Genomic DNA, 12,521 nt, shown 5'->3' on the forward strand with positions numbered 1-12,521 from the left:
CTCAGGTGTGCATGCCATCATGATGGTGATGGCAGTAGACACTGCCCATCTTCTGAGGTACCAGTGTTCTCCTAACTTTATGACTGGCTGTTAAAGGCAGGTTTGTCACAGTTAATCAGTCACAGGCCATCTCGAGGTGATGACAAATCTCCGGACATCAGTAGGGTTCATGATAAACCTGCCAAATACTCATGTGACTCTTTCGATGATGATCCCTTTCATTGGATTCATTCTGGATACAGTGTTGTTCTGGGTCTTTCCTTCAGATGAATGAGTCCGGGACATTGGGGCTTTGATTCCGATGTTTCAGTCTATGTGTCCTGGATTTCAAGGAGGATGACTTTGAGGCTTCTAGGCTTACTTTCTCCTGCATTCTGCTCATCAGCCATAACCATATGGCAAACGCAGGCTTTGGTGTGTGATCTAAAGAGTCAGTGGGCCCAGCACCAGAGAAATCTGTCAGAGTCCCTCTGAGTTTCAAAGGAGGCAGCAAAAGTTCTGCAGGGTTTGTAGATCAACCACAAGTGAGCCAGCAGCAGACCCTTCTCCCTATCTCCACCTAGACCTGATGGTGATGAATTTATTACTTCCGAGCTGGAGAGGTCATCTGCCAGAGGTAGCAATCAGAGGGTTCTGGTCTCCGTGAAGAGATGCTTCCACGTCAGTTTTCTGGAGTTGAGGGGCATTTACTTGCTGTTAAATGTGTTCCTGCCTTCCATCAAGGGGAGGCTGGTTTATGCCCCACCAACAACACCACTGCCATGTGGTATTGTCGTAAGCAGGGTGGGGTAGGGTTCTGACCCCTATGCCAAACGGCCTGCACCGCTGACACAAGCTAGACCACCTGGGCATCTCCTATACAGGACACACCTGGCGGGTTTTTTAAACACCAGCATGGATAAACTCAGCCGGTGATGCCTAGAGGATCATGAAAGGCAGGAGATGGTACAGGGTGTCTTCCAACAATAGGTGTAACACAGACTTGATCTCGTCACCAACACTGATAGTATGTAGTGTCTCTTTTGGCGACGCATTCCATATAGAGTGAAGCACTGGAAATGTGTATTCCTTCCTGCCACTACCTCTCCTGCCCCGCGTTCTAAAGAAGACGAGGAACAACCGGGCCAAAGTCTTCCTTGTAGCGCCGCATTGGGCCAGGAATGTCTGACACCCAGAACTTCTGGGCATGAATATCTGTCCTCTGATCAGGCTTCCACCTCAGGAGGATCTTCTGTTTAATTTTTTTTTAATTTGTAAAGTTTTATATAACGCGAACAAGATCCTGAAGGATATCAGAGCGCTTTACAATAGGTTGGCATTTCCTCTTCATAATCCAACTATTTAAAATACCAATTACATTGAATTAGTGAGCTTTACAATGCTCTTCCACCTTCCTGTCTCAACTTGATACAATTTAAGATGTTAGGAAAGCTAATATTTCCCAAATGCTAGATGTGCACATTAATTAACTGGACAAAAACGTAAATTTATTGAAAATGACATTTCCATACCTGAACAACAGTAACGATTTCTGTTACTTCAATTCTAAAAGAGTAATATGAAATGCATTAAAACATGTCCTGAACCAATGCTAACCCTAAGCCTAACACAAACCTGTGCCTTTGTGTTTATAAAATAGAATATTTCATAGTTAAAGTATTTCATCTTAATACTTTCGGTATGTATTTAGGGTACCGATTTTTTATTTCTATATCCCATTACGGCAAACCGCCTGGTTATTTTTTCTGAACACACAAGCAGATATTTTTAGGTTTCGTGAATTTCAAGCCTAATGAAGTCCTCTGCATTTCTCAGCTTGTATCATTGTTCACTTAAAACCATGAGTAATATCAAGATCACTCAGACTTTAGGTTGAGTATTGATACTTAGGAGCTTGGTGCCCACTCTGATTTTTCACACTCTGATTTGTTCCTCTGGTACTTTCTTGGATCCAAACTTCTACAACAGACCAGTGGTGTTGCAGAAATATGCAGAAGCTTAGCGCTGTCTTCCCCTGCTGTATCACACCACCCCTGTGCACCGCATCACTTTATGGTGGGTGACCCAGTAGTTCCAGGACATCAGACTAAAGCCGACTAGTGAGATCAGTTTTCGGGTGTAGACGTGCAGTCAGTACAGAGACAGAGGGAGAGTGAGACAGAGGGAGAGTGAGACAGAGGGAGAGTGAGGCAGAGGGAGAGTGAGGCAGAGGGAGAGTGAGGCAGAGGGAGATTGAGACAGAGGGAGATTAAGACAGAGGGAGAGGGAGACAGAGGGAGAGGGAGACAGAGGGAGAGGGAGAGGGAGAGGGGGTCAGAGGGAGAGAGACAGGGAAACAGAGGGAGGGAGACAGAAGGAGGGAGACAGGCAGAGGGAGGGAGGGAAACAGAGGGAGGGAGACAGAGGGAGGGAGACAGAGGGAAGGAGACAGAGGGAGGGAAGGAGTTCAGTACCCAAGGTTGTAAACTCTAATGTTGGTAGCTAAAATTCTTTTTTTACAGCACAGCGCATTAAAAGAAATAAAGATAAACCCTGCCCATGGCAGAATGATTTGAAGGCAGGTTTTCCTTGGGGTATATTAAAGCTATGCTCAGTGCTAGGAAAGCAAGTGTTTGGAATGCAAGCTGGTGGTTCCTTACCGGGAAGTCCATCTTGGGAAGAACTCTGGTAAGCTTGGACACCAGCGCTGTCACTGCAGGGGAAATGTTATGGCCTAGCCTTTTAGCAAGTGTAGCATGCATAGCAGTAACGCCATTTAAATGTTACACATCTGTTTACATTCCCGGTGAAGCATGGTGGGGGAATGAAAGAAAATAAATATATATATATATATATATATATATATATATATATATAACATTTTTATTTGCGACAATGTAAGTCTTATTTTTTATTTTAGTTTAGTCAAAGCAAAGTCGTGTGCTTTTAACATGACACGAGAAACCTGTCCAGAATATTGTAAGTCCGATACAGTTAAAGTCCTACTCTTTGGTCATTAATTACATAAGAACGAATGACCCAGAGTTCTTAAATTATTGGATGTAATTACATGTTTTTATTAATATCATGATGCTAAAAATTACGATAAAAAAGCCCCTGTAGTCCTGGTTTAGAATATTGCATACATCTGGAGGCGCCGTACCCTGCTTCTTATGACTCTCTCACTCATTCCAAGCAGCAGCAAGAGGCTTGGAGCGGACGGCTGACCCTGCAAATATGGGGCTGGGATTATTTCAAGCCACAGTTCCCAAGTGCTGAGTGGGCCCTCAAGTACTACAGAACAACAAAGAAGTTAACTTTGACTCCACAGTGAAACGAAAGGGTGTAATGCCATGAGCACATGAGACAAAAGGCTGTTTGCAAAGAATTTCCCCAGTAGCTAGCTCAGTGTGCGAAGGTTGGATAAGCCAGAAATGTAAGATAAATGTCACCAGAAAATGACGCTGCATTCTTTTTTTTCAACAAAATATATTAAAAACTTGTGCATACTATGAAAACATACATTTAAAATCCAGATTTTACAGAAGGGAAAGAGCACCGAATAAGATCAGAAACGATACCTTGTGACACATCCATTAGTATTAAAATAATCTTCCCGCTCACACACACCTTAAAAAAGTCAAACAAATATGGCACACATATCCAAGTCAAAAATTCGCAGTTTTACAGCAATAATTATTTGTAATGCATAGTGGACTTACACAAAGAAAAGGCCAACAAACCTTCTGAGTTCAGGTCTGTAATTAATGATTATCCAGACCAGTAATCATGTAGAGGTGAGCCACTAAAATACTGGAACAGTAAATGTGCCTCTTCACTATTCATCATCATCTCACACGTTTCCACTTCTAGCCCAAAGCATTTTTCATTTTAACACAAGCTGCAAAATTCTGTAACTAAATAAAGGATTTTTTGGGGGGCTTCAACAACACCCCGCCCCTTTACTCATTTAACTTAAATTGCGTTTGTTCGAAGTTAACGTGCACACTGTATCCCTAAAGACACGATTCCAGGTGTTCTGTGGTCCTTTCCTAAGAGCAGTAACTATTAGTTGCGGCAGCAGGGTAGTATCTTACATCTGAGCCTTCGCAATTCACACCTCCATGTGGGATGTTGATTGTAGGCCGCTAACTGCATTTGGCCTATTTCCCAAAGTAGTGGATTTCATCTTGGCAGCCATGATTCCCTCTACAACATTTTTTGATTCCAGACAATGGCACAAGTTTGGGATTGGAGTGGACACTACTCAGACCGCAACTGTCAGATGTGTTACTTTTTCTTTTCCACCCAGCAAGGCCTTGCAGCGGGCACTCTTAAAGGTTACCTTAAAGAAATGTAAACCTTTTTGCAGTTACTGTTCCAGCTGTTCTTGTATAAATCATCTGTCGTGATGCATTTTCTCAAAGGTTTGGTCCACATTTCCCTCAAAGTCATTCATAATACCCTAGTGAGTCCTTCAACTGGTGCTCACTTCTGTTATGTGTACCCCATTTAAACCTTTAAACAGATGTCCCTCAACTCTGAAAACAGTTTTCTTTCTCTCAATCACTCTAGCTCATGGCATGGGTGAGCTTCAACTCTTGCAGTTCTGCCGCCTTACAGCACCTTCTTTCATGAGAAATTGGTGCTACAGACTACAGCAGACATTTTACCCAAGTTTGTGACACCTTTTCCTGTCAGCCCATTTACTACACTGATGACATTCTTCGCTCCACCTCACATCTCACCAGAGGAAGAGAGACTCCATTGGTTGGATCCCAAAAATGTGCTGAGCTTTTGCATCATTGCTTCTTAAGACCATGAGTGGATGATCCGTTCTTTGTAGAATTCTCAAGGGCCGGGAGAACCAGTACATAAGAGGAAGTCATCCAGGTGGATATTCATCTGCATCAGGAATGGCTATGTTTTGGCCAAGAAGCCCCTTGAGGGTTTGAGGGCTCACGCCGCCAGTGCCATGGATGCTAGAATCGTGCTGGCACATTGAGTGCCTGTCCTGCATGTTTGACTGGCTCCTACAAAAGGCATTAGTGCACATTTTCAAAAAGCACTACTACCCTGACAGCCAGGCCTGATGGAAAGGCATTTTGGTTGTACAGTCCTGCAGGGTTTTATGTTCAAAGTCACTCCACAGACCCACTACCGTATTGTTCTGAAGTTGAGGAATTGGAGCTTAGAAGCATCCATTCGAAAAACAATTGACTTACCTTCAATAACTCGGTTTTTGGTGGATACTCTGTCTAACCCCAGATTTGTTACCATCATCCTACCTCCCCATTTTGTGGAATGGACTATTTTACCATCTAAAAAGGTCGCAGTTCAGAGATCTGCACACTGGTATGAACAAGTGGTATTTGGGTTCCTTTTTTGGGGGCGCTGACAATGTCCAGAAAGAAAATGATTATTCACCAAAACGAGTGTTACTGAAGGTGAGTAACTTGTTCTTTGCGTGTGATCTTGCAAATAGCCTAATACAATAGAATTGTTATAGCATCAGTTATGACGTTTCAAAGTGGCGATTGCCACATGTAGGCAGAAACACTTGTGGCTCCGCTCTATCACGGATATAGGACAATACATGGATTCACCCAAATCAGTCACATTGGTGCAGCCAAGTGACGTCTAACCGCAAGTCTTTCTTCAATCCTTCCATCGACCTCCGTTTGTTTAGGAGAAGTGATAAAGGCTGCAGCGGGCTTGGGAACTGCACTTCCCAGTCTGCTAAGAGATCACAGGAAATCTGCATTCTGTTGCAACGTTTCCTCGCGGTTTGAGTTTTACACAGCTCTGCATAAATAAATCCACGCATTTTGTGAATACCAAAAAGGTGAAAAGTCATCTTTCTAAAACACACAACATATTACTGTAACTAACGCATCTACACAGCAATGTTACCTGGATATTTTATTGTGTAACCATGGTAGCACTCCTCTCCGAGAACAAGACTTAAGCTCCACTCACATACAGAAATGGAGCAGGTGGAACAGCGGAACAAGGGATCAGAAGCACAGGCAGGTCTTCGTAAAAGCCTGGGATTCACGCTGCAAGTTTCCAACTTTATATCACTGAGGGTGTATCTTAGTGTGATGACGCAATCGATCTTATAATGCAGTCAGAATTCAAAGGTTTGAGAAATGAGCTAAGTATGGGGCTATTTTTTGTTGGACCAGTTCCCTAGCCATACATCAACAGGATAAACTGGAAGTTAAACATTCTACCAATAAAGGCCTAAACCTGCAGACATTTCTGGTTTTCATTTAAACCTGACGTCATCTGCTGCATGCACCACCCATGAGCAGTTTCAGGACTCGGACCATAGAAAATATGGGGTACCATAGGCCGTTCCCACAAGCAAACCAAGACAACTCCGTTTTCAAGACACTAACATTGATAAAATTGTAAAAAAAAAAAAAAAACAACTGTATGATATGGACGAAAAGACCACATGGAAAACTGATTCACACAGATAATGTGAAAAAATCACATTTTTCACTCGTTAGTAGTATCTCAATGTTTCCTTTCTCCCTTCTTTATGTTAGATACCGCTGATCGCTTTTTACAATGGGGTATTAGTAAATCAAGACTACGTTGGTCTACCAAGAGCAAGCACTGATGAAGGAAAGGCTGTTCTTCTGAGATGCTGAATGCATGTTAATACCAAGAAAGTTTAGATTGAATGAATTACCTTAAGGTGGTTCTTGACACAGTCAATTCTGTAACTGGTTTGAGTAGTGGGGAATACTAGTATCCCTAGGAGAGGTGATAACATTTATATATGCTGATATTTTCAGTAGCATGCTAATGTTATTGGCAAATGTGTTTGCAAGAACTCGATTAAAGATGTATATGCATAGTCACATATTGACTTATTACTGAGAAGTTATGCATTTAAAACCTCCAAATTCTGTGGTTTCACACTGATTTATCCAAAACCTAAAGTAAGACTGAAATTAATAATATTGCCACCTAGGTGAATAGGATAGTGAAAGTGAGGACAACACGGGTTAATACAGACAAACCGCTCTAAATGTTATAAACATATTAAATATATTAATTACACATACTCACAATGCACAGAGACATTGACAGGTGCCGAGGACGAACTCCCAAGGTTATTGTGAGCCATGCAGTGATAACGCCCAGAGTGCTCAGATGTAACTTCATGCCATTGCAATTCAGATGAATTTTCGTGCATCAGGTGGTCATCTTTGTACCAGGTGTAACTGGTCACAGTAGGGTTACTACTGGTAACCATGCATGTTAATGTCAGAGGAGTTCCTTCAACGGGACTGGGACTCACAATTACTTGAATTTCTTTGGGAGCATCTAGAAAACAGAATATAACGTTATGTTCTTTGACCAAAGAGACATCCAAACTGTTCCAAGGATTTGTGAGCCTGCAAGCGGTTAGTGGACGTTTTTTGCATAGACAATCCCTTGCAAAGTCATCACAGTCAAGCAAAGCAGCACAGCAAGCGTGCAAGCCTGACGCTGTTGTATTGACCTATAAAATGACAAATCAGAGGTGTAATAAAATATTCGAATAAACTGACTGGTAAAATGAATGCCATCTAGGTACTTATGCTTCACCGTAGATTGGAAGTCAATCTGTGCTGCTGAATCAAATACAAACTGAAAAAAAGCATTGACACGCCCAGAAAACTCTTCCCCACCAATTAGCGATTTCCCTGTTTGTTGTGGTGAAAAGAGATTGAAGGAAGGAGAGAATGAGTCAAAATTGGGTTGGATGGATGAGGAGATGCAGGGGAAAGTGAGTGTATTGATTAAAGACTAAATAAGTATATAAATGAGTTAGTGCATGGATAATGGGAAAAGTCTGAACTAATAAAACTGAGATGAGAGAGTGCATGGCTGAATGCATCTACGTAATGTTAAGAGTGCATGGATAGGTGAGAGCGTGATGCTTGAGGGTGGCTGCAGTCCAGCGGTGGGCACGAGGCTGCTCTACCCTTTCACTGCAACTTCCATACTCATCCTTGCAACCACTCATTCATTCACACACCCCAACTCTCACTCACTGCTCAGTCTAGGCACTGCCACTCACCCATCCATGTAGTCACCCATACATGCACCAATAATCGCATTCTTGCTCTCACCCACTCACTCAGGCATACAACCAAAATGCACTGCACTTCAAGCAGCAAAGGCTATATATATTATTTTTTTTTAAGTCGTACAAATTTCATTTGCGAATGCGGATTTTTATGAAGCACTTACTGCCGTAGTCTTGTGGCGTATAATATTTTCTTGGGGCAGGTGCTACTTTTCCCAAAAGAAATTATTTTAATCCTCCCGGCAGGTAAAACGAAGTCATCAATGAGGGAATTCAAACCTTTGGATCACAGGGAGACGGAGCTCAAAATAGATTAATAAATTCCCTAAGGAAAATAAAAGTAGAGTCTGGATGGCAGCAAGGCAACTTTCGTTATCTGGCAAAATCCACTTCTCTATAAATGCCTTCAAGCCTCAAACTGCCCAACGTTGGCAGATTTTTGAACTGAAAGACAGTATGATTACATTTGAAGAGGATCTCAACGTGTTAAGAGTTGCAGTGAGAACAAGAATACAAAGGTCTGGCAACTGAGCATCTAAAGTACCTACATCCATATAAGGTTCAAGAGCAGGTGAAGGTTAAATGGATAAAAAGTCTCTTACCAATCCCCGAATGTTGGCATTGCAATTGGGAAGCATTGGTGTGACTGTTTGAATAAGCAGCCTTTGTGTGTTAATGATTGAGAGGTTACTCTAAAAAACACAAACCTAGTTCATTAAAAAGAGATTTACCATGACAGAACCAGGGAATAGGATGTGCTATGCCAGAGCTCATTAGTGCTTCAGCCAGAAGTCTATATTGCAATAACTCAGGTAGACCACAACTTAACCCAGTAAAGCAGGAGCTTCAGGGATGCAACTTCCCCAATCCTTTTAAGCCCAGTATCAAAGATTAACGGTAACATGGGGGTACTGTGGGGTGGAGTAAAATCTTTTTCTTTAACAGTCAGGCCACCGGTATTGTCTGCCCTCCAGATTTCTGTTCCAGACAGGGCTGTAGCCTGGGCCTTTGCCCTGTACAATTTGATGGCTGAAAGGACTGATGTGGGAGTTATTGCTTTATATCTCTTTGTTTTTGCTGATGCACTGCGAAGCAGAATCAGTTCGCATTTGTGAATGTGAGAGTTCATTTGCAGGTTTTGTCGACTATCTCACAAATAATCAAAATATTCAATAATATGTCGGATTTACCCATTCATTAAAAACCTACCTCTAAATGTTCTATGGAGGGTCGAAACCCCATCATTTTGATTTTTGTGGTGTTCACTTTTAAGCCTCAAAGATCACAAAAGTCAGCAACTCTGTTGAGCAGCTTTTGAAGCTCAGAAGGTTTACAAGATAGCAAAAGGGTATCCCACTATCCTCTCGAAATAGCAGTGCTGGGATAGAACATCCACCCAATCTAGGGACATCGTGGACGCAGGTGTTAAGATGGTCAACCATACCATTCACATATAAAGAAAATAGGGTTGGTGTGCGAACACAACCCTTGCTCAACTTGTAGTAGATTAGTCAGCTCGCCCCCTTGCCCTTTCCTGCCTTGGCAAAATTGGTCTTGTGCAAGCTAATTGGAACATTCAATAAAACAGAATTAATTCCCATTAGGGCAAGGGTGGACCACAGTTGCTACCTGGGTCTAAATGGAAAGCTGCCCTGAGGTCCATGAAAACCATGTACAGATAGTCCCTAGAGAACCTGAGGTAGTTTGTGGCTAGCAGACCGAGTCTGAAAATTGGATCTACTGTACTCCCCATTAACTGAAACCCAGCCTTGACAGAGTATTATGTGCTAGTCTCATCAATCCAGTCAAGGGGTTTGTCAAGGATTTGTCTGCAAAACACCTTCTGTATTTTATCAATTTGGCTAATGGACTGGTTGTTATTTGCAATTGTTCTATCATCTTTTTAAATTGTGTAATTACCCAAGCGCCACGTCTGAATCTGGAATTTTCCCTCCTGCCATAATTCCATTGGTTAGAGCATTTATATAGTGTCCTAATATAGCTGGCTTTGACCAGTATAAGTCACTTGGAACTTTATCTGGACCAGGTGCCTTCCCCAGTTTCAGGGATTGAATGGCTTTAAGTTTATATCCTCATGTGTTAAATTGATAGGATCATAATCAAATTGGGCTGTCCAGTCCTGCATTGCTGGTGTATCCACCACTGTCTTTGATCTACTTGGGGTATATATCTCCGTAGAGATCTACCCACTGCTATGATTGCACCAAGAACTCCATAAGGTTATGGGCTTTGGGGCAACCATGGGCAATTATATATGCTAGAATGTCTGGGAGTCTTTGCATTTCAAGGCATCAACCAAGGCTAGCTAATTTTGGTCGATACAGCTCTGCTTTGGTAGAGGATATGGTTTGCTTATATTTTGTGTGCACTGCTCTAATTGCCTCACAAAGCTGACAATACGAAATCCTCTGGGCATATGATTTCTAAAGCTTTGACATTGCTTGCGGGTGGAAAGTTCTCCTTGTTGGCACTGGCCAGCGAGGGAAAGTAATTGCTACATAATTGACTTGGCAAATAGTTTCAATTGACGAGCTGTTGCCCGGAGGAGATTGGCTAGAAGGAAAGTTGGGCAGCTGGGAGGCATCTTGGCTAGTTGTCTTGGCTGTAATATCTATAACAAAAACTGATTGAGGATTAGGCTTCAAGGAGCTTGGTTTGTGCCCTTTCCCCTTGAAGAAATGGGTTTTCTTAAGTTTGGTGCCTTGTGGGCCAGACTGTTTTAACTCTTTGTCAACATATCCTCACCTCTTCTAACAGATTATCAATAACTTTTAAGCTGCAGCTCTCGGTTGAGTGTCTCATGGCCAACTTAGGCTCCTTCCAGATCTAGGTGCAGATTTAACAGCCTTCCTTTTGCCCTTTATGACCTTAAAGCGCTTCTTTACCAGAGGCAGGTGCTAAGGGTAATGGCCCTTCCCAGACTCCTCCTGATGCTGACGGCACAGGACAGGCCCGCCCTTGGCCCATGCCTTGCCCGGGTGTGACCTCGAGTATCACGCCAATCGAGATAACCAAGGTGGTTTTGAGTATGGGAGCAGAAGGACCTGCCCCTTGAAGCTGAAGTAAGCAAATGCGCTTCCTGATGTGTTGGTTGATCGAGTCCCCAGATGTGGTTGGAGTCCAAGGGGGAAAAGTATTCCAAATGTTGCCTTCCATGTGGCCCATGCAGCCGGATAACCAATGCACTTTTGAGCATGCTCAATGGAAACCCTGCCCCCGGGAAGCTTCAGTCGGCAGCCACCCCTCCTGGTTCATTGATGGATGGGGATTGAGTCCCCAAATGGGGTTGGAGTTCAAGGGGTAGAGTACCCCCAAAAGTTGCCTTGTATGTGGCCCCCACTCTGTTGGTGCAAGTTAATTACTCTGCTTTCCAGCAGACAGAACAAAGGCCTCTCCACACAAAAGGAGTAATTAACACCCCTTCACTTAGTTCCTGAGAAGGAAGTGATGGGGAGCAAAACCTCTTGATGGCACCCATTTGGATTGTCCCAGTATGCTGTAAGGAGGGTTGGAACAGAGATGGAAGGTGATGTAGCACCCCATGATTAGGATGGGGTGCCTGGCATCTAGAACTTTCCACTCATTTAAAATCTCTTGCATGAGGGGGAGACAGAGATTTGGACAATGGAATTGGATGTGGCAACAGCACGAAGAGCTGGACCACCCCGGAAGCCTAAAAGGACTAAGGACTCTGCCTACAGCTGAACCCAGGACCAGTGGGTCTCTACATGTCCAGTGCAAGATTTGATTATTTTCCAGGGATGGGGTATGTGTGGGGGTCCCTTTCTCAGACTCTATGGGTCTGGGACCCCATCACCTAACCAAGAAAACACTGTAAATTGGCTCGGGACTCAATTCATGGGCTCCAAAAAAAACAACAATTGAAGGGGAGCACTGTTATCCCCCCTTGCAGTGATGATGGGCTAGCCACCACTGCCTATGCCGGTGTCTGGGGGGTGGGAGGGATGCCCCCCAGAGAAGCAATGAAAAACAGCCTTCAGCTGGGGCAGCCTGAGTGAGTTCCCCGGGCTGTTCCCAGCCCAAGAAGCACTCAGGAGTCTAGTGAGCACAGACACCAGGATTAAAAGTAAATAGAAAAAGATATGCAGCAAGGTCACGGAAGAAAATGGAGTGGTCGAACTCGCTCATATGCACACTCTGTGTTTGAAGCGCCCCAAAATGCCCTATGGGACCTGGAGACAATGATAATTTTGGCTTTGTGATGCCCCCTGGAAAGGAAGGGCACCACCAATAGATGTTGTGGAGACTGCAATAGGTGCAACAGCCACTCCCAGAAGAGAATTACCAAGTAACCCAAATCCTGGGTCTGAGGAGACATGCCCTTGGACATGTCCAAGGTTTTACAAGTGCTCTGGCTAGAGATTTTGCTCTACAGCCTGGGAGATCAAAGACATCTAGTGGCTGGTTC

At 43.4% G+C, this 12,521-nt stretch overlaps 1 protein-coding gene across 5 annotated transcripts in view; it reads right to left on the bottom strand.

Annotated features, from left to right (window-relative positions):
* LOC147701363 (B-cell receptor CD22-like) overlaps positions 1-12,521 on the bottom strand; it is a 550,058-nt gene that overhangs the window by 204,429 nt on the left and 333,108 nt on the right. For 3 of the 5 annotated variants that reach the window (XM_086930060.1, XM_086930059.1, XM_086930061.1), the window contains exon 6: positions 7,066-7,323. The exons of the other annotated variants lie outside the window; for them this stretch is intronic. In XM_086930060.1, the coding sequence (XP_086786186.1) occupies positions 7,066-7,323 (258 nt within the window). The remainder of the gene's footprint in view (positions 1-7,065; positions 7,324-12,521) is intronic. 5 annotated transcript variants of the gene reach the window in all.

The sequence above is a fragment of the Lissotriton vulgaris genome, chromosome 7 (genome assembly GCF_964263255.1).
Source record: "Lissotriton vulgaris chromosome 7, aLisVul1.2, whole genome shotgun sequence".
NCBI lineage: Eukaryota > Metazoa > Chordata > Amphibia > Caudata > Salamandridae > Lissotriton > Lissotriton vulgaris.